Here is a 20,650-nt window from a genome sequence, read left to right on the forward strand (position 1 = left end):
CCCTGGTCAGCCCTTGGCCCTGCCATCTCTCACGCCGGCTCTGCGTCCAGCCGCCGTCGGGTCCGGGGCCTTGCTCTGCACGCACTGCCCCGGCGGAGGGACACCGCCCCCAGGCCCTCCTCGCCCCTGCGGTCTCTGGGACACACATGTCCCGCCCGGGGCCCAGCTGCAGCCACGCCACCGCCTCCCCCCGAAGTCCCTTTGCCCCAAGAATCCCAGCAGCCGGGCGGGCGAAGCCGGTGCCTGGGAGACAGCTGCAGCAGAAAGGCCGGTCGGGGCGCCGTCCCGACGCGCCGGGGTCGCGGGTTCAGCCCCGTCGGGGCGCGTGCAGGAGTCAGCCGACGAGTGCACGAGCGAGCGGAACGGCAGGTCGACGTCTGTGTGTGTCTCAAACCGATCAATAAAGAAACTCGGGGTCAGCGCTCCGTGGTGGCGACCGGCCTGGCCTCAGCCCTGCGGTGCCCGTCCGTGTGTCTGGCTGGCTGCTCCGGTGGCAGGGACTCCGCCGGCTCCACCCCCGCCCCGGGTCCTGTGTGCCGCTCCGCCCACTGGCGGTGACGGCCCCTCTGCGTCCTCCCCGGCCAGGCAGGTGTTGGAGGTGCCACCCCTGCTCCGCCGCCCCCCACCCCCCCTTCCTTGTCCTTCCCGGTGCTTGCTGAGCAGGGACAAGGCCAGGACCGGGCCCTCACCACCCCTGCATGACCTAGGGCCACGTGGCCAGCCACGCAGGAGCCCCTGGGGGCTCCCCCACGTGCCCCTCCGTAGGAGCTTGGACTCTCGGGACACGGAGCAGAAGCCTCCAGACCTCCCTCAGGCTTAGGCCACGGACGAGCGCGGCGTGGCTCCTTCAGCCGTGGCCTGTGCTGCCACGGCTGCACCGCGCTGCCACGGCTGCACCGCGCAGGGTGGGCCCCCGGCCCGCCTGCCTCTGCCCACCCAGGGCATCGACAGCCGCCTGCAGCGCAGGCCCAACGTGGACCTGGCGGTGCCCAGGCGCCTCTGTCCCCTGGACCTCTCCGGGCCCCGCCACGGCCTGGGGGCTCGCACGTGCCTGAGCACGGGCCCCCGCTCAGCATGGGGGACAGGCGCAGCTTCAGAAACAGGGCTCAGAGGAGGGGGCGCTGCAGATCAGTGGTTTTGAAACCACAGCAGTTGCTTGGGAGAGAGAGGCCCTGCCCTGAAAACGTTCTTGCTCAGATGCCTGCACCCTCCGGGCTCCCAGATCTGGGCCTGGTGGGGCTTCAGGGCCACCCTGGAGTGTCGCCTCACAGGACATGGGAAGGCACCAGTCACGGGGTGGGGGCAGCTCTTTAGGCGCCAGCCCCCCACCAGGGCCCTTGAGCATCTATCTACTCTGGCCCCGTGGAACACCAGTGGGGCGGGCGCTGCCGGGGTGGTAGCACAGGTTTGCTGCTGCCATCAGCCCGACCATGGCCTGGGCTGGGGGCGCCCACTGCTGGCCTCGCTGCTGGGGATGCTGGGGAGAACTCTGACGGTGGTGATGGTGGTGGTGGTGGTGGTGGTGCCTGATGACTGTGATGATGAAGGTGGTGATAGTGGTGATGGTGGTGATGGTGGTGGTGGTGCCTGATGACTGTGATGATGAAGGTGGTGATGGTGGCGGTGGTAGTGACGGTGGTGGTGGTGCCTGATGACTGTGATGATGAAGGTGAAGGTGGTGATGCCGGGAGGGAAGCCTGGTCGGCCATGCACCCCACTCTGCTCTGGGCCTAGGGTGGCCACCAGCACAGGGCAAGAGGGGCTCACCAGGCTCTGGCTCTCAAGTGCCGCGTGCCCACCTGCCTGCAGTGAGCACAGGACGCTGCGGATGGCTCGTCGAAACAGGAGAGAAACACACACAGAGACGACCAGGTCCTGTGGGGAAATAGGACAGAACGGCCACCCTCTCTCACGTGGGGAGAGCCCCGTGTCCACACTTAAGCAGATTTTTATTGAGAAAACAGACTTAGTTTGTGGATTCACAGTCTGGCAGAAAAGATCCAGAGATGTCAACAACTTACAAAGGTGGGGACAGAACTGCTGTGATTCTGGGCAAAGTTTGGGGGTTTAATATATGAACGGACTACAGATCCCAAAGGTTTCCTGCCTGTGCCTTCAAACCCCAAGTTAATAGCAGCCTCCAGCAAGCAGATCTCACAGGACCTTGCATCTTCTACGCCCCAGGCCTGATCACCCCGGGGGTCCCCCGTCTCCGGTCTGGCCTGCACCGCCCCGCAGGCCTGAGAGGGGCAGGAGACAGAGGCAGCCAGGAGACCTGGGTTTCTCACACCCAAGGACAAGGACTCAGGCTTTGACAAAGCCAAGGTGGGGGCAGGGTTGACGGCCATCACCCCTTCCTTCCCACGGCCTCTTCCCTTGGGCCGCCCCACGTGATCGCGTCTGTCTGAGGTTCCTTCTCCTAGAGAATTGTTACCCGTCACTGACTGCCGACCACGCAATGCAGAAGGGAGCCAGGCATTACAGCGGGCAGCGTCCACGCCAGGGAAATGAGACTTGTCTCCTCCGTGGCTCCTGGTCCGGGGGTCTCTCACTCAGCCTGAGTCACGGGGTGGGGGGGGGCGGGTTACAGCTTCCTGAGACCAGGCGGGGCGGCCCCCAACACTCGAGATCCTCATCTTGACCTCCCCCTTCCGGCAACTGCCCAGCAGGACACTTGCTGCGGGGTGGCCTGTGTCCGAGCCGTGGGGCCCGTCCTGGCCCTCACACCCGTGGCCTCTGGGCACCGGCCCCACAGACAACCGTGGTCTGTGACCCGTGGCTCTGGCCCCCGGATCAGGCAGCTGTGGAAGCCCTCGGCTGTGCTGGATGAACCCACCCGGGGCCAGCCCCCGGGGGTGAGCTCCGGTTGGAGGGAGTGGGGACGGTGCGGGAGACACCACCAGCCACCCGGCCAGGTGACCAGAGCATCTTTTGTTCCAGTCCTGTGGAGCTCGTGGGAGGCACAGAACGGGGTGTGGCACAGGCTGCACCAGCCGGAGGACAGCGCTGGGCAGCGCTGGGCAGCCTCTCCGGTGGCTTCAGGGGCTAGGGAGGAGGGACATGGGATCCGAGACTTGGAGAGAGTCTCCTGAGAGACTGGAGGACGGGCCGAGCCCTTCTGGCGTGAGCTGGGACCTGGGCCTGCGGAGGCTGGAGGCCAGCCTCTGCTCAGCGCCTCTGCTAGGGGTGGACAGGAGCGCCCCTGGCCTCGCCCCCCAACCCTGCACTGCTAGGGGCGGCGAGGCGCCACCAGGTCCCTGTGGCCTCCCTCGGCTCCGCCCAGGCTCCTCTCCGACGGACCTGCGCCCCGCGGCCGCCTGAGGGCGAACACGAGCGCCGCTGCGGCGGCCCCGCCGTCCCAGGCGGCGCCAGGGGTGGCGGCCATGACGCAGGGTGCGGCCGGGCGGGGCCGGGCGGGGCCTGGCGGCGGGCGGCGTCCGGGTCGCCAGGACAACCGGCTGCGGGCCAGTCTCCGGTGACCAGCCAGGCGCAGCAATCGCGGCTCAGGGGGCCGGGCCGGGCTCCGGGCAAGGTCACTGCAACAGGCTGGGCCCTGCGCGCAAGTGCTCGCCGAAGTCGGGAGGTTCGCGCGGAAGGCGCGCGCGAGCAGGACGTGGGCGGGGGTCCGACGTCTGCTCCGCACCTCCAGGTCCCACTCCGCGTCGCAGGCCGGCTGCGCGCCGCAGGCCCCGTTCTCCCCCCAATGTCCCTCCACGCTGTGAACTGGCCGCGTGGCGATCCGGCCCCTCCAGCCGTGGCGGGGTCGCACGCAGCCCGCTGTTTCCCTAGCAACCCAGGGCGGCAGGTTTGCGACTGGGAGTTGGAGACGGGATCGCCCTCCCTAATCCTGGCGCGGCCGCCCCGGGTGCACAGGGCACCCGGAGCCCGGCGCGCGACGTTTCTTCGCCCCGGGGCCCGAGCACACCGGAGCCGCCTAGCGCCCCCCACCCACCCCGGAGGGAGAGACCGGGCCGCCGCGGCGAGCACGCCTGTGTCCCCTTGGCGCCCCGCGTCCCCTCCGCCCGGTCCGACCAGCTTCCTGCTTGCTCCGCCGGGACTTCCTCCCCTCAGGGCCCGGAGGCCACGGGGCGCCAGAGCCGGAGGCGGCGGCCCAGGGTCCCGGCCTGGGGGGCGGGGAGCAGAGGAGGAGACCCGGGGCCGGGTGGGAGGGGCCCCGGAAGGCCCGGGGCAGGGGTGTGGGAGGGGCCCCGGAGCGTCGCTGGCGAAGACTCCCCGCTGCCCCTCGCCTCTCACTCTCGGGCCCTCTCCGCGGACGCTCGCCACCAGCGCACCCGGAGGCCGGGCGCACGCCCTGCCTGAGCCCAGGAGCTGCGCAGTGCGTCTGCACGCCCGGCTCCGGAGGCGGCGCGGCCCCCGCGCGCGTCTGTGGAGCCGGGTTCCGGGACGGCGGAGCGGGCCGGAGTCCCGCGCACCCTCCGCGCCCCCGGCCCGCGTGCGGTGGCTGGCCGAGCGGGGCTTTGTGACGTCAGGCGGCCGGCGGCGTCACGCGCGGGCTGACCCGGCGGCGGCGGGCAGGCGGGGCGGCCGGGACGCGGGAGCATGGAGCCGCGCGCCGGCTGCCGGCTGCCCGTGCGGGTGGAGCAGGTCGTCAATGGCGCGCTGCTGGTCACCGTGAGCTACGGCCAGCGGAGCTTCGCGGGGATCCTGCTGGACTGCACGAAAAAGTGAGCACAGAGGGAGGCGCGGGTGCCGGGCGCCCCCCGAATCCCCTTGGGACCCCGACCCAGCCCGGGACCGGACCTAGGTGCAGGGCAGCGCCGGCGCCCGCTTTCGGTTTGCCCAGCCCCGGTGCCGGGGCGCGCGGACGCGGCCGCCACTCAGGGGCGAAAGTGGCTCTCAAAGTCGTTGCTACTTTTTGGGCTGGGGGCGGGAGGGGCCCGGGCGCCGGCGGGCGGGCGGAATCCCGGCCCGGGAACTCCGCGCCTCTGCCGTAATTAACGCACTTTTCTTTGTGAGGACGCACTGCTGAATTAGGCTGTTTTCGGAATTGTCACCTGTCGGGGTGGGGGCAGTGGGTTCAGATGCGCAGGGCTCGTCGCGTTAGTTACTCAACCGGTGCTGCCCTGTCTGATGTCACGCCGCCCCGGGCTCCTCGGGGCGACTGGGGCCCAGGTTTCCATCGGTGGCCCGCAGTCGTGTCCGGCGGTGGCGTTTAAAACACGGGGGGCGAGGGGCGGGGGGGGGTGGCGGTGCAGGAGCGAAGGCACAAGTTCTGCTGGTTTCCCCGGAGGGTCCCCGCAGGCGGTGGGCGGGCCCGCGCAGAGCCGCACCTGTGCCGCGGGCCCCCTGCTGCGGGAGAGTCTCCTGGACGCCGCGTCACGTGGCGGTGAGCTGTCGGCAGATAAATGATGAGGCATCACCCAGGCGCGGAGGTCTGGGCGCTGCTGCGGGGCCTCGCGCTCCGCCCGGTCCCCGCGCCGGCTTCCCTCGCGGATGCCGGACTTTTTCCCTCCGCGCCTCGCGGCCGGTTCTGCCGCTGTCGAGGCGGCCGCCACTCTCCCCCTGCCATCCCGCTGACACTCTCTCCTCGTGAGATGTGCCAGAAGCCATTTGTGCACGAGTCACGTGACTCAACACACGGCCTCCCGGTGACTCTCGTCCTGCCCGGAGGTGGCTGCGGCGGGGAGTGCTCGCGGGGACCGAGCGACCCTGGGGGCTGCGGCGGGGCTGCCGGGCCAGCGCCCCGGGGAGTCTCCCTCCGCCGGCGGCCACCACTTCCTCTCGCAGGCAGGGCTGCAGGCCCGGGCCTGCCCCTAGCCCTGGCTCTGTGTGCGGGGCTGCGGGGCCCGGCTGCCTCCTCGGAGAGCCGCGCTTGCCGCAGAAGTGCCCCCTGCCTGCGCCCCGGGCGCCCGGACTGGGGACAAGGGAGGCTGCGGGGGGCCGGCCCACCGGTGGCCGGGGGTGTCTGCAGAGGCGCCGGTGCCCTCCCCGAGGCCTGCGTCCAACCTGGCTGGAGACTGCACCTCCCCACCCCCTTCCCCACCAGCTCCGGAGGGAAGCGGCCGGCGGGCTGGGATCTGGCAGCTGGAGGACACGTGGGCGTCAGCCCCGCTGCGGCCACGCTCCGCTGTAACCGGAGCTGCCACAGAGCCAGGACTCGGGCCTGGTGGCCACGGCTCTGCTCGGCCGGGTCCCTTCCTGACTTGAGCCTCCCCCCGTCCACGGCCCCCACCGCCCACACTCCGTCCTTGTGGAGAATCTGGAGACCAGCTTGGCCTCCCGGCCCTCGGCCCCCTGAGGCCTGGGCCTGGCCCGGCTGCACCGCGCCGGCCCGCCCGGCCCCCTCTGCCGTCTCCCCGGGGTCCCCGGTCCACACCTGCACCCACGGTGCTACGAGCTGCCGTGCTCAGGGGGACGGCCTCTGCTTGCCGGGCAGAGCCCAGCGGCCTGGTGACCCTGGCAGTGGGAGCTGGCCTCGGGCCTCGGCGTCCACAGCGCCCACCTGCCTTCCCCGGGGCCCCTTTCCTCACATGCCTGGGGCTGCTGCTCGGTATGTGCTGGCGACAGGGTGCTGACTGGCGGGGCAGAGCCTGTGTCCGCCCCCCGGGGACCCTCGGGTCCCAGAGCGGTGGGTGTGCTGGGACGCCCAGGGGAAGCTGCCCCGAGGGTGCCGGTGCCGCCAGGGTCGGCAGTGTCCCCGGTCACATGCCAGCCTGCGGGCCCGGGAGCCCCGCACAGGAACTCGGCCCCATGTCTCTGCTGGGACGGAGCCGTCCCTCCCGAGAGGCTGGTCCCAGGGGTTCCTGGGGCCCTTGGCAGAGGGGAGAGGGGTGCTGAGGCCAAGGGGGGGGGGCCCAGCGGGTGCCCGTGTGGGGCTGGCCGGTGCCGTGCGCCTACTGCCCGTCGTCTGGCCGGCCAGCCGGCTGCGTCTGGAACGAGCTGCCCAGCTCTGCGTGGTCTTCACCGAGACCCGCAGCCGCTCCGAGGGCTCCCCGGCGCCCGCGCCCACGGACGCTCGCTGAGCCCTGCTGTGTGCCAGCAGGTGGGCTACCTCTCCCAGCCGCCCGGCCGAGAAGGGTGCCCCCGCAGGTCCACAGGCCCTGGTGGCCCTGCTCCGGCTCCCCAGGCTGGGGCACAGGGTGGGGTGGGCGTTTGGTGGGTGGTCTGAGGGCACACCTCTGGCTGAGGACCTCAGGTTGGGTGGCTCTGGCTGAGGGGTGTCCCGAGGACAGCAGAGGCGACGGGTGGCCTCAGAGGCCGAGGGGGGGGAGGCCAGCTGCCTGCCAGGCCAGGCGGATGTGGGGTCTCCTTCCTCAACGCTGAGCTGGTGCTTCTTGCCTTGCCCCAGGAGGTCCTGGCCTCTTGGGCTCCCAGGCCCCTCTGCTGGACAGGGTGGGGTGCGGGCGTTGGTGACCCACACTCCGCCCTGCGGGTCGGGACCCAGGCTCCGGAGACACAGCTGGCCAGCAGCCCTCAGGCAGGAGAGCAGCCCCACTCCATGCTGGGCGCACCCCCATCCTGAATGGAGGTGGGGCCGCCAGGGGGCTGCTGCCAGGACAGTGCACTGGGCAGACACTGGACCCAGGCCCCGCTGGGCACACGCTGCTGCCTGCCCTGGGCCAGCTGGAGGGACTGGGAGAGAGGCGCCCAGTGCATCGAAGGGCGGCATGGCCTGCAGCCCGTGGGCAGGTGCCACCCCAGGGGACGGGGCTCAGGTGTCTGTCTCCAGAGCTTCTGCCAGGAGGTGGCGAGGGGGTGGTGGGCCGGGGGCCTGGCCCGCAGTTGCTGGGGGTCTTCAGCAACTCGGCTGAAGGCCGCACTCGGCTGCGCTTTATTATGACATTGCTGGTGGCTCTCAAAGCTTTTTGTCCAGGGCTTTGGGGCCAGCTGTGGCCACCTGGTGCCACGGCTCTCCCCAGCGAGTGGCCCTGGGGGAGGGCAGGCTTCCCTGCGTGGCCCTGCACTGGGGGGCTGCCGTGACGCCCCCTGCCGACACGCTTCCCTGACACCCTGAGCATAGGGGACCCCAGAGGCCTCTGTGCTCCGGCAGGCCCGGGACCCCCATGGGTGCTGCCGGGCCGGCCGGGGCCTCTGCGCCCGGGTGCACGAGCCCAGCTTGACGCCCCGGAAGGGCCGGCCCTGGGGTGAGCCCGTGCCCGCGCCCCAGGGCCCGGTGACGTTCCTCCCACTGGGGACAGGTGGCCGAGGCCCTTCTGAGAGACCGTGGTCAGGGGCCCGCAGCACTGGGCCGAGAGCACAGACCCCTCGGCTGGCCGGCCGCTCTGAGCCTCACGCCCTGCCCCGTGTGCTCGGGGGCCGTGGAGTGGGCGGCAGCCCCGGCCGCCGGGCACCCGCTCCGGGATCCCACGCTGGGAACCGGGCCGCCCCGCCTGCTGGCCGCTGTTCACCCACCAGGCCGCGTGGGTGTGGCCTGGGCCGGGCAGCCGCTCGGGAAGGAAGTTCGGCTGCCTGTCATGCCCGAGTCACGGGGCCATCCCCACTGGCAGCTGGGCCCTTCACAGGGCCGCCGCCGCTGCTGTGCGGAAGGACCCCCACTGCCCCCAGGAGGCAAGCGCCCCAGGGAGGGCCGGGGCCAGGCTGGCAGGGGCTGGCTGCCCCTCGGGGGCCCACACCAAGGACTGTGGCTCAGGCCTGGGTCTTGGGCCCGGAACCCTGCGTCCCTCAGAAGCATGCCAGGTTCCCCTGAGGGGCAGGCACCCCAAACGAGGTCAGAAGCCTCCCTGGACTGGAGCTGTGGGGCCCTCGGGCTTGGGGCCGAGACTCGCTCCCCACCCCCCGGCCCCACCTGCGCCTGCAGAGAGGTGGCCTGGGGCCCCGCAGAGGAGGGTGGCTGGAGGGTGAGAGAGAGGGGCTGCCCAGGGACCCCGCTCTGGTGGCGGGGGTTCTGCTTCTGCACAGGCAGGGGGTGTGGGGGTGCAGACCGGGGGGCAGGGGGCGGCGACACGTGGAGGCCGGGGTGGGGGCGTGGGCTGGGTCACGGCACGGGGCCCTGGGAGTGCAGCACGGCACGGGGGCCGACGAAGAGGGGGTGTTGGAGTGAACCCCAGGCCGTGGCCTGAGTGCCGGCCCCAGGGCCACGGAGCGGGCTCTCGAGGAGGCCTCGGGGACAACGCTTCAGGACACGGGGGTGTGGTGGCCCCCCCCGGCTGTGCCCCCCCCCCGAGCCGCGGGCCCCCTGGTCTGAGAGGCAAAATAAGAGACTTGGAAGTCTGTGGAGATTCCCAGCTTTCACCAGGGGTCTGGAGCGGCACAGGGCGGAGGCGCCCTGCACAGTTCCTGCCGTGACAGCGTGCTGGCCAGTGTCGTGGGCGGGCGGGCGGCAGACCCTGGGCTCAGGCGCCTGCCCGTGCGGCCTCGTCGCCGGCTCTGCGCTCTGCACCTGGCCCCCGGCCCGGCCACGCGTCCATCTGAGGGTCAGGAGCGCCTGCGGCCCTGGGTGCTCGGGGACGGTCTGCCCCTCTCCGGCCAGCGGTCGATGGGGACGGCGTCCCCAGACCGGAGCCCGGCCGTGGCCGACCTCGCCTTCTCGCTGGTCGGACTCCGAGGGGAAGGCGGGGACGCCCCACCCCCGACCTGGCAGCGCGTCGCGGGGCTGGAAGTCTGTTTCTGCTGAAAAACAGCCGCTCTCAGCGAGGGCAGCCGCACAGACGGAGCCACACTCGTTCCAAAGTGACGCGCTCGCGTGGGAGAGAGGGGTGGGCGCCGGGCTCGTGCTCACTGTCCGGAGCGAGGCCGGTGCCTTCCCGCGGCTCCGAGCCACCGTCGTCGAGGCTCTCGGGCCGGAACTGCACCCGGTCGGGCCTGGGGTGGCCCTGCGCTCCTGGGGGCGGCCACCCCTCGTGCCTCCGCCACTGGCGGTCCTCCCGGGAGATGGGCCTCCCGCCTTCTCGAGCCCCCTTCCGTGGCTGCGCCCCACCCGGGGGCCGGGGGGGCCTGCCAGGCAGGGGGAGTCCTCCAGGTGGTGGCGGCCAGGGCAGCGCGGAGGACCCCTGCTCGAGTACGGCGGGGATGGTCAGGGCCCACCCGGCCTTGGGACTCTGGCTGGGTGTCCCAAGTCCTGTCTGTCCCCCAGACACAGGTCAGCCTCCGGGGCCGGTCCGAGGACTGCCCTGGGCCGGGGGACTGGGGGTCTTCCAGGGGGCCTGCCTGGGGTCTTCCCTCTGGTGGGGTACAGGGAGCCGTCCGTCGGGGGCTGTGAGCGAGGGCCCCAGCCGCGGGGGCTGCCCCCCACAGGCCGGGTCAGGCCGGTCCCAGAACCTCAGGCACCAGGTCTGGGGGGAGGGGCTCCAGCAGTGAGCCCGCTCTCCCGTGGTGCCAGGAAGCGAGATGTGGGTGCTCGCGGCCTGGATGCTGGTCACGTGACCTCCTGAGCCGGCCCCTCCCCCTGGGACGCCCGTGTGGTGTCTGCTCGGGGCCAGCGCCCGGGGGGCCTGGGAGTGGGGTGGTGGGCAGTGGTGGGCTCGCCGCCATCCTGACTGCCCCTTCTGTCTCCCCCCAGGTACGGCCTGTTCGGCCTGCCCCCGCCCACCCCGCTGTCCCAGGCCGACGGTGCCCCCGTCAACGGCTGCCAGGGCCCAGCCGCTGCGGAGGAGGACCCAGCGCCCATGCAGCTGGGGGCGGGCCCCCCACCGCCGCCGCCGCCGCCGCCGCCTCCCTGCCCGGAGGAGCCCTTCCAGGCCCTGCTGACCCCGCTGCCCACCGGAGGCCTGTCCCTGCTCCAGCCGTATTTCGAAGGCGCCCCCTTCCCACCGCCGCTCTGGCTGAGGAGCACCTACCAGCAGTGGGTGCCGCAGCCGCCGCCCCGGCCCATCAAGAGGACCAGGAGGCGCCTGTCCCGCAGCGGCAGCCGGAACTCGGACTCGGGCCAGCTGACCCTGAGCCCCATCTGCCTGCGGCCGCGGCGGGTGCTCTGCGAGAAGTGCAAGAGCACCCTGAACGCCCCCGAGGCCAGCCCCGCACCCTCGCCGGCCCCCCGGCCCCGCCGGAGACTGGGCAGCGGCGACCCGGACAGGGAGCCCCGCAAGCAGGGCAGCCGTGAGGGCAAGGGGGCCGCCGCCCCGGCCCCGGCCCCCGCCCCCGCCAGGAGGAGCAAGAGGGAGCGACGGGAGGAGGAGCCGGCGAAGGTCCCTCGCAGCCCTGCCATCCGCATCTCCTACAGCACGCCGCAGGGCGCCGGCGAGGTGGTGCAGATTCCGCCCCGCGTGCACGGCTCGCTGGAGCCCTTCCAGCCCCCGCAGGCCCAGCGCGGCGCCCAGGAGCCCCGGGAGGCTCGGGACAGGCCGCCCGACGGCCCCTCCGCCCCCGTGCCCAAGCTGAAGCTGACGCGGCCTGTGCCCCCCAGCGCGGACCTGCTGCCCCCCAAGATCCGCCTGAAGCCGCACCGCCTGGGGGCCGGCGCGCAGCAGCCGGTGTACAGGGCAGAGCTGGTGGAGGAGCTCAACGGCCTCGGGCGTGGCGCCCCGGCCCCCAAGCCCGCGCCCCCCACCCCCGCGCCCGCCCACATCGTGCTGGTGGAGCTGTCCTCGGGAAGCTCCGGGGAGGAGGAGGACGAGGCCCCGCGGCGTCCCCAGGGCGACCGCGCCGGCTGCCCGGGGGCCACAGCCACCTCGGCCGGGGCGTCCGTGTGCAGCAGCGACAGCCCCGACGAGTCCAAATCCTCCGGCTCCGAAGTGACGTCCCCGGACGCCTGCGACCCACCTGCCGGCGACGGCGGGTCTGCAGCCGCCGCCCCCACGCCGGCCGGGCCGACGGTCCCGCCCCTGACAGTCCGGCTGCACGCACAGAGCCTCTCCACGCGCGCCGCCGAGGACGGGAGGACCGTGGCCGTGGGGGACATCGTGTGGGGTAAGGTTCACGGCTTCCCTTGGTGGCCGGCGCGCGTGCTCGCCGTCAGCGCCAGCCGGCCGGGGGCCGGGGCGCCCTCGGGGCTGCAGCAGCAGGCGGAGGTCTCGTGGTTCGGCTCTCCGACGACCTCACGCCTGCCGGCCTCCCAACTGTGCCCCTTCTCTGAGTGTTTCAAGCTGAGGTTTGACCGGAAGAAGAGAGGGGCGTACCGGAAGGCCGTGTCGGAGGCCGCCGATGCCGTGCGGCACGGGGCCCCGGGAGGCGGGGGGTTCCTGGTCCAGTGTGGCACGTGACCGGGCCTCCCTGGCCGGGCGAGCGTGCGTGCGGAGGGCGGCCCCTCCGGGCCACCGCAGGCCGCGTCTGCGTCGCTGCCCCTTTGCTCCGGGTGGGGGTGCTGTGGGGTGGGGCGGGGTGGGGTGAGGGTCGGGGCCCTCAGCCGCTGGCCTCACTGCTCCGAGGGCCCCTCCAGGACACCAGCCTTGCGGGGCCCAGAGACACGCTTGTAGCAGGGGGCCGGCCGTCGGCTGCCTTTTCGAGCACAGAGCCGGTTCGGGGGTCGTGGCCTGTTTCCAAAGCACCCTGGGGGAGCTCCTTAGCCCGTGGGAGACTCTGGGAGGAAGGGGTGCGGTTTTCAGAGACGGTGGTTTCAGCTGGTGGGGGGTGAGTGGGCGCTCCCGGCTCCTGGAGGCGGCTCCGGGTCTGTCCCCGGACCCGGGTCTCACCTTCCGCCTCTCCCTCCAGGAGAGCTGTGCCAGCTTTCCTGCCCCGCCCCTCCGACGGACCTCTGGGGGCCGAGGCCTGTCCCCGTGTGGGGCTGTGGGGCGTGACCGGTCCCCACGCGGGGTGTCAGGGCCGCCCTGCGGTCCCAGGATGCTGCGCATCGCCTCTGATGGCTGCCACCAGCTGGGGCCTGGGCAGCAGGTGTGTCCGGTGGGTCACTGGCCCCGTGGAGGACAGGGTCGGTCCTCCACCCTCGCTGGGCTTCTTGTTTGGTCTCTGTGGCCTTCAGGCACCCGCCTGTCTGGGGCCGCAGCTTCCCAGGGGATGAGCCACGAGGCCTCAGCAAGGACCGCCAGCATGTGACTGGGGTTTGTGGTCCCTGGGGTAGAAGTCACAATGAGGGGCCTGGTCCCCACCCCGTCTGCCCACCTGCTTCCTGCCCGGGCCTGGTCGCCACCCTGAGCTGCTCTTGGGAGATGGGCGCGAACTTCCCCTCGCCCAGCCAGGCTCACCTCCCACCAGCTCAGGGCCCTGTGGTGGGCAGGGCCCTGGCCCTGACCTAGGGCAGCAGGGAGGCCCCCCGGGGGCCGAGGGGCACACCCTGAGGCCCTCCGGCTCCCTCCCCAGGACTCCCCCCTGCTGTGGCCTGCCTCAGACCCTGGGCTGTGGCTGTGCCCTGCCGGCCCGAGGACCGTCCGCGGGGTCTCCTCTCACTCCGTGCTCCCTGCCGGCCCCGGCCCAGCCCTCTGCTCCCCAGGGCCCTCCTGCCCTCGGCCTGGTCTGGAGGCGGCGTGGACGGGGCCCCTCTCGTGTGTGTCCATTTGTCACCGGGGGAGTGGCAAGCAGGTCAGTCCTCGGAGTGTCCTTCGAATCTCGGCCGTGGGGGACAGTTGCAGGGCTGGTGAGCCCACGCAGCACCCGCCCAAGCAAAGCCTGAGGCCCCGGAGCCCAGGGTGGCCCTGCTCACGACCCCCTGCGGGAGGGGTCGGCCCTGGGAGTGTCGGCCCTGGGGCCCGGCGCCGGCTGTGGGCAGAGGCGGGAGGAGGAATCTCGCCAGGCGGCTTTGCCTGCTGAGCGCCTGTGCCCCAGTGGGCCTCCCCCGGCCTCATTCCTCTGGCTCTCGGCCCCGGGAGCGCGGCTGCCAGGGCTCTCGCGGCACCGAAGCACGAAGCGGCTTCGCCCGATTGGCTCCGTGGTTTAGCGTCTCGAGGACTAGACTGTGAGCGAGCAGGGGTCACACCAGCCAGGTGGCCCACCTGCCGCCACCCACGAGCCTCAGCGCCCGCTCCGCCCGGCCCGCTGGTAGAAGTTTGCTTCGAAGGAGACCCCGGGAGTCACTTTTCTGGGAAGGTGGACTTCCGCGGGCGAGGCCGGGGCCGGCACGCGAGCTGGACAGTCCCCAGGGCTGCGGCCGGGCCTCCACACACCAGCCCCTCCCTCCCTCCTCCTGCTGCCGCCCCGGTGGCGGGCTCTGGCCGGCGGGGAACCTCGGGGGCTCACACGGCACAGAGTCTCCCTCGCCCCCCTCACCGTCCTGCGGCCTCGGCCTCCAGTGACTGCGCTCTGGGTGCGAGAAGCAGCAGAGACTCATCCTTGCGGTTCTGGAGCTGGAAGTCCGAAATCAGGGTGTCCACCAGCGGCACCCCGCCGAGGCTCTCCGGGGACACCCCTGCCCCCGCTCCCAGAGGGGCGGGGCTTGCGGCCGCGTCGCCCCGATGGCGGCCTCTCTTCCTCCGTGTCCACGCTCCCTGCACCTCCCTCTGGGAAGGCCCCCGCGGCACGGCGTCCGCAGCCACCTGGGGGACCTGCTCTTCGCAGAACCTTCACTGGACCCTCCCAGGCAGGGCCTTCCCCGCGGAAGGTCATGTTCTGCTTCTGGGTTAGGGGCCTGACGTCTTGGGGGTGCCACTCGCCTACCGCGCCCTTCTGGCCACCCCGCGAACTCGCCAGGGGCTCCTGGGCAGCGCAGCAAGCCCCCAGCCTCCCTGACAGAAGGCCGCCCGGACCCAGGGAGGAGGGGTCAGCGGTGCAGAAGCTGATGGCGTGTTCGGGGACCGAGGGGCCCTTGTCCCAGAAGGCCCCGCGGCCCCGCTGGCTGGCTGTGCCCTGGAGGCGTGCGTCCCGGCAGCCCTGGCTGCCTCCGGCTCTCGGCTCCCTGGCGGCGATCCTCCCGGGAAACGAAGACACAGACCCGGAAAACCCGCCGGGAGCCCGCGCGGCCTCACCGACGAGGGCCTGTGAGGGAGGCCTGATGGGCAGTGGCCGGACACCGCGCGGTCGCCGAGGCTCCCTGGCCGGACGAAGACGAAGCGTCCGGACCCTGCCTCCGGAGCTTGACCGCTCACACGTGTCCTCCCGCCCAGCTGCATGCCCCGAACCAGCCCCTCGCTCCCGCTCTGAATAAACACGTGTTTCTGCCTCTGGAGACGGTCTCCAGCCGACGTCCGCGCCGCGTTCAGGGAGTCAGGTCCCCGCGGTTACTCTGCTCCAGAGGGAACCAAAGCCTGTGGTTCTGAGCCACCCCTGGGGGCTCCGTCCCCGCCCCGACCTCGGACTCCACCCCATCCCGCCGCCTCCTCCTCCAGGCAGCGGTGCCAGCGTCAGGGAGGACCGGGCAGCCAGGTGTGTGTGGCGGACGCAGCGGGCGTGGGGCGCCAGTGCCCGGGGAGCCCCCTGGGGTGTTTGCAGCAGCTCCTCCGGGGGCCGGGGCTCTGGGGGCAGGGGCTTCGGGCCGGCCCTGCCCCCTGGGCCTTCCGGGCCACAGGCGGCCCTCTCGCTGCTGAGGCGCCTTAACCTCGGGCCCGGTGCTCGGCCAGAATGCTCACTGCTGCCCGGCCTCTGTCCCACGCCCCAGATTCTCGTCGCTGGCCCGGCGGGCGCCTGCGTGCGCCCCAGGCGGGGCCCCTGCCCTGGGGTCAGATGGCCCCAGGGCACTCTCGGGGGGCCAGCTGCGGCGTGCTGCCCTCTCTGGGCTCCCGCAGGGGCACCCCGGTGGCCCGAGCCTTCCAGATCCGGTCTTACGGAAAGGCGGGGTTCGTCCGAGTCGGTGCCCGACAGCCTTCCCGCGTGACCGGTGCACCCGGGCCGGAGCGTGTGCGCATCACGCACACGTCCGCCCCCGCGGTGCCCCCCAGCCCCGGGGCGGAGAGAGCGGCTGTGCCTGTCGTGTCCCAGGGCCCAGGGGGGCGGGGCCTGCACGTGTCCCCGCCTGAGGACGGAGGAGCAGGAGCCAGGACCCAGCGCCTGCCTCTGTGCGTCTGGCGACGCCCGGTGGTTCTCTCTTCTGACCGCAGCCGCAGGGCCCCCGGTGCAGGAACCGCCCGTGGCCCTGTTCTCAGGAAGGCTGTGGTTTGGGACGGGGGCCGGTGATTTCTGCTCCTCGGCACTGGGAGACGCAGGTTGGCCGCCATCCCAGGCTCTGGGCCCCGGCCGGCCCCGCCCTCCCTCCCACCCGAGTCCACGCAGCGCAGGCCCTACGTTGGGAGCCCCCCCCAGACCCCATCTTCGCAACCAGCCCCAGCCAGAGACTCCGGGTGGGGGAGAGCGGTCTCAGCCGAACCTCCTGGCGGGGTCCCCGGTGGGGACGGTGGCCACGGGGCACTCGCGGAGGTGGCCCTGCTCCTGGGAGGCCGGCTGGCCTGCGAGGGCCAGGCAGGGAGAAGGGGCCGTGGGCCTGCACGTGGGCAGTGTGTCCCGGCGGGGCCTCGGGCGCTGGGTGCGGGGGGCGGGGCCCTGCTGGGAGACGGCGGGCAGCAGGTCTGTCCACTCAGATCAGGCCAAGTTGCCGCGGGGGGTGGGGGCCTGTGTAGGGGGGTCGGGGTGCCCCCCCCACCCAAGTGACCTGACGTGGTGCTGCCCCGTGGATGCGAGGTGGGGGTCTCCTGCCAGCACGGACTGAGCATCTCGGGGGAGACTGTTGGGGAGACAGGCCAGCAGGCCTCGCTGGGCCGCCCGGTGGCTCCCCGGGCGGAGGGGGGCTCCTGCCTGGGAAGCCGCCGAAGGAACAGCCGGGCCCGCACCACCCTGCGCTCCCACTGGGTCTGCGTGGGCAGGCGGGCGGGAGGGAGAGCGGCGCCCTGGGGCCGCCCAGGCTGGCTGTAGTTAGGGGGCAGGCCCCCCCCCCCCGGCCCAGAGGGAGGGTTCCCCGGAACATCCTGCCGTGACACCGGCCGGGAGTGTGGGCTGCCAGGTGGGAGGAGGGAAGTGAGCCGGGCATGGGCTGGTCTCACTCCGAGCGACCTTTCCCGCCCGCGGTTCCCAGAAGGCAGGGGGAACTTCCCGCTCTGCCTGCAGGTTTCTAAGAAGACCGCGTCCTCGGGGCGCCCGGCAGCCGCGTGGGGCGGGGGGGGTAGGCAGTGGCCGAGGCGCAGCCAGTCTGCCCCGGGGCTCAGAGTCCTCGGTTCCCGTCGGGAAGGCGGTGCCCGGAAGGTGCCCGGGTGCCGGGCAGGACGCCTCCTGTGGGGCCCGTCGCCTGCTGCTCCCACGAGGGTCCTGGCCGACCAGCCGCCGGGCTGGGCAGCCCTTGGCTGGAGCCCCCCCCCCCAGAGCCCAGAATGCGGTGGGAGTGGGTGGCCGTGGCAGGTTCCACATGGCGGCCCCCCCAACCCCGTCCCATGGCCCCGACGGCCCCTCCTCCTCAGCTGGTCTCGCAGGCAGCTCCTGGCCGTCTGGGAGGTTCGGGAGGGACACCCCAGTGGGTGTGGAGACGGGGCCACCCGGACACCCCACCCAGGGGGGGCTGCTGTCCCCACCTGTGGCTCAGGCCCAGACGCTTGTCGCCTGTGTGGGGGGGCCAGGCTGTGCTGTCACGACGGCTTTCCCCCCGAGGAAAGCCAGAGGGACACGGTTTGGTGGGAGCTCGTTTGTGGGAGAGGCCAGGACCCATGTGGTGGCCGCGGCCGCACCTACCCGGGGGGAGGCCGTGGCGATAAGCACGGCTGGGCCCTGCCCAGGCCTCCGCACCTGTGGGGGGGCACCACCCCCTGCGGCAGCCGGAGGCGCCTCCCCGACGGTCTCCCTCCTGGAACGCTGGGAGTTCAGGGTCCACAGGACCCAGGGACACTGGGCCGTGCGTGGCTGGAGGGCGTTTGTTTCCTAGGGACCAGCCGCCTGGCCTGGGGAAGGGCTGCTCCTCCCCACGCAGAAGCCCCGCCCTCAGGCGCTTGTTGGGGCTGGGGTTCGCTCCGGCCTCTGGGCCCTCCGGGCTGAGCCCCTCCCTGCCACCACACCGCCGCCCTGACCCGCGGCCAGCGGCCTCACGTGGGAAGGTCCGGGAAGGCCGGTGCCTTGTCCCACCTCCCCCAGGCTTCCTGGGCCCCCGCCTGGGGCGCGCTCCTCCTCAGAGGACCGCTCTGGGCCTACACTTGCCCCTCCTCACGGGGTGGACCCTGGGGCCTCCGGCCACCCGCTGGGCTGGGCGGGCCAGTGCAGCCGGGACCGGCCTGGGGCTCCCCTCCGAGCCGGCGGGGGAGGTCTGTCCGGGAGGCCGCGGGCTGCGCGTGCTGGGCCGACTTTGGGTCCTCGTCCACACGCAGGCCGCAGCGAGACGCCCTCGCCCGGAACCTCCCTGCCCCGGGTCCCCGGCATCCGCATCACGCGTGTTCGGGCTTTCACGGGGGACTCGTCTGCGTGCTCCCGTGAGCACCCAGCCCGCCGTCCGCGTTTCGGGGTTTCTGCACGCGGGCATCTCGTACGGGCCTTTTTCTGTGGAAGCTGGAGCTTTTGCCGCCTCACACCCCCCCCCCGTGCCCCGGACCCCCCCAGATGCAGGTGTGGTGCCGGATCGAGAGGCAGCAGCCCTCCCGTGCAGGGGGGGGGGTCGAGAGCGCACTTTACTTCCGCGAGGCTCCGTGCTCGCGGCGGGGCTGAGCCTCGCTCTGTGGCTGCTCCTTCTCGTGTCTGTGTCTGTGTCTGTGCCTGTCCCCACCCTCCTCCGAGAAACCGGACTCGCATCGGCACACGGGCAGGTGTCGGTGTCGGCGCCCGGCCACTGTGGGAGCAAACTTCCCCAAGCCGCAGTGCCGCGGCCGCTTTGCCCTTCCTCCTGCTCTTTGTGCCCCTGCGCGGTGGGCCTGATGCGCCCACCTGGCTCCTCGCCTGCCCGAGCCCCGGGGTGGGGGGAGGCCGCCCTGCCCCCACGGGCTCGCACACACCCGGGGGCCCTGTGCGTGGCTGCTGCCCCGTGTGGAGGGCCAGGGTGTCACCGTGGCTGCTCACTGCTTCTTGGAGGGCGAATCGGAAGCAGCTGCTGCCTTGGGGCCGGGCCAGGGCTGGTCCAGTGGGTGGGGCGGGGCTGGGCGACCTGGGGCCCCTCCCACCCCGGAGCCCAGCCCTCAGGTCTGTAGGCCTCTGCTCCTGCTGGCCTGGCCTCTCCCACCCCAGCTTCCGGCTTCCTGGGCCCCTGCCTCCCCCGCCTCCAGGATCCTCCTGGGTCACGCGTGGCCTCACAGACCTGCCTGGCCTCCCTCCACCCCCGGCCGGTGGGGTGGAGGATGGGTGGAGAGTGCTTTTCCTTGGCGGAAAGCCAGGCTGCTCTCTCTCTCTGGGGGAGTGGGCCCTGAGCTGCCCGTCTGTCCCTGTGGCCGGGTCTGCCCGGCTGGGAGGGTGACCTGGTCTGCCCGGCTGGGAGGGGACCTGGTGGTCAGACGGAGGGGGGCGCGTGGGGGCCTCCAGGCTGCAGGGAGGGTCTCCAGGGCCTGTTGGGCACAGTGCCCCCCACACGGTCACACACTGGGGTCCTTCTGGACCGAGAGCCAGGGCCCTGTGTACAGTGTGAGCTTCCCCGAACCCCGGCCAGGAGCAGCCAGAAAGACCTGGAACAGCAGTGCCCCCTCAGCAGCCCTGTGCCTGCCAGGGCTGCAGGCTTCAGGGCGGGTCCTGAGGTCCAGGCCTCCAGCCCTCGGGCTCCTGCATCTTCCCCGGACAGTGCAGGGCTGCTGGGGTGGGCGGGCCCAGGGGTCCCCACCCAGCCAGGATCCACAGGCCCAGCCTTGGCCCCTGGGGAGGTGGGGCTGGGGCTGGGAGGCCCAGGGAGAGTCTAAGAGGACACCTGGGTGGGTGCTCTGGCCCGGGGCTTAGACCCTAGGGACCTGCACCTAGTGCGTGACCCTGTGGTAACCTCTGCCCTTTCTGCTTCCCCCAAGGTCACCGGTGATGAGGACACTGCTGTTCTCCGGATTGTTCGACTTCGGGGCGCCCCCCTCCTCCACGCCCCCATTCTGCCTGAGGGACCCTGCGTGCCTTCCGGGGGGCCGCGCGCAGAACCGTGCCGGGCGCTCGGCGGCCGGCCTGGCCCCGGCTTCCCCGGAGGGGCGGCGTGTGCGGCTGGAAGGACGGAGCCCCGGGACCCGGTGCGTCCTGGCGGCCTCGCGTGTTTATTCTCCCGACTCCGACAGCAGCTCTTCTGGGGAGGGCCGCCCCGCAGGCCCCGGGACAGGCGATCGCTTCGAGCCCGCGGTGCGGCGGGGGGCCTGGGGGGGTCTCTGTGCCCTGGAGCAGCGGGGCGCCCTCCCGCTCACTGCAGAGCTGGGGCCCACCAGGTGCCCGGCGGTGCCCTCAAGGACAGGTGAGGCCGTCACCCTGGAAACAGACTTCACCTTCGGAAGGAGAGAGTGTGCTCCCTTTCCCGTCTCGTCGCTTTAAAGACCAGAAGAAACCGGGAAGAAGAAGAGCATGAGCACTTCCCTTTCTGGGTTCTGCGTAAGGAGAACGCGGGGACGCCCTCCACGCGGAGGCCCCGCCGGTGCGGCCCCACCCCACCCCCGCCCCCACTGTGGACACTGGCCCCTGGCTGAGCAGGGACAGACGGTGGGTCTGATTAAAAGGGAAGGCAGCTTTGGGTTGTTTTTTTAAGGCTTTGTGATCGTTTCTTGAAGCATGAAATGAATCACGTTTCCATCTCAGTTGGATTTCACGGCGCTCAAACCCTGCCTGGCCCTGTGGTCACCTTTCACCCCAGGAACCAGGGGGTGGGGCCCACGTCTGGGCTGGTGGCCTTCCGCCCCCTGGTGGCACCTGGGTGCCGGGGTCACCTTCTCGAGGGCTGCCCCCAGTTCACCAGGCGGCCCACAAGGAAGCCCACCTCCAGCCCAGCCCTCAGACCCCG

At 72.2% G+C, this 20,650-nt stretch overlaps 1 protein-coding gene across 1 annotated transcript; it reads left to right on the forward strand.

Moving 5' to 3' along the window:
* Positions 1-3,676: 3,676 nt before the first annotated feature.
* Positions 3,677-20,370, forward strand: PWWP2B (PWWP domain containing 2B). The gene is made up of 3 exons (XM_045854705.1): positions 3,677-4,685; positions 10,481-11,826; positions 19,689-20,370. Exons 1-3 carry the CDS (start codon positions 4,561-4,563, stop codon positions 19,697-19,699), a joined length of 1,482 nt encoding a protein of 493 aa, XP_045710661.1. The 5' UTR covers positions 3,677-4,560; the 3' UTR covers positions 19,700-20,370.
* Positions 20,371-20,650: the final 280 nt, after the last annotated feature.

This window comes from Phyllostomus hastatus, unplaced genomic scaffold (assembly GCF_019186645.2).
Source record: "Phyllostomus hastatus isolate PE091 unplaced genomic scaffold, TTU_PhHast_1.1 phas_scaffold_1066, whole genome shotgun sequence".
In the NCBI taxonomy this organism is placed as follows: Eukaryota; Metazoa; Chordata; class Mammalia; order Chiroptera; family Phyllostomidae; genus Phyllostomus; species Phyllostomus hastatus.

Coding starts and splice junctions, on each gene's coding strand:
- PWWP2B (XM_045854705.1), top strand. CDS start 4,561: ATGGAGCCGCGCGCCGGCTGCCGGCTGCCCGTGCGGGTGGAGCAGGTC. Junction 4,686..10,480: donor CTGCTGGACTGCACGAAAAA/GTGAGCACAGAG, acceptor GTCTCCCCCCAG/GTACGGCCTGTTCGGCCTGC.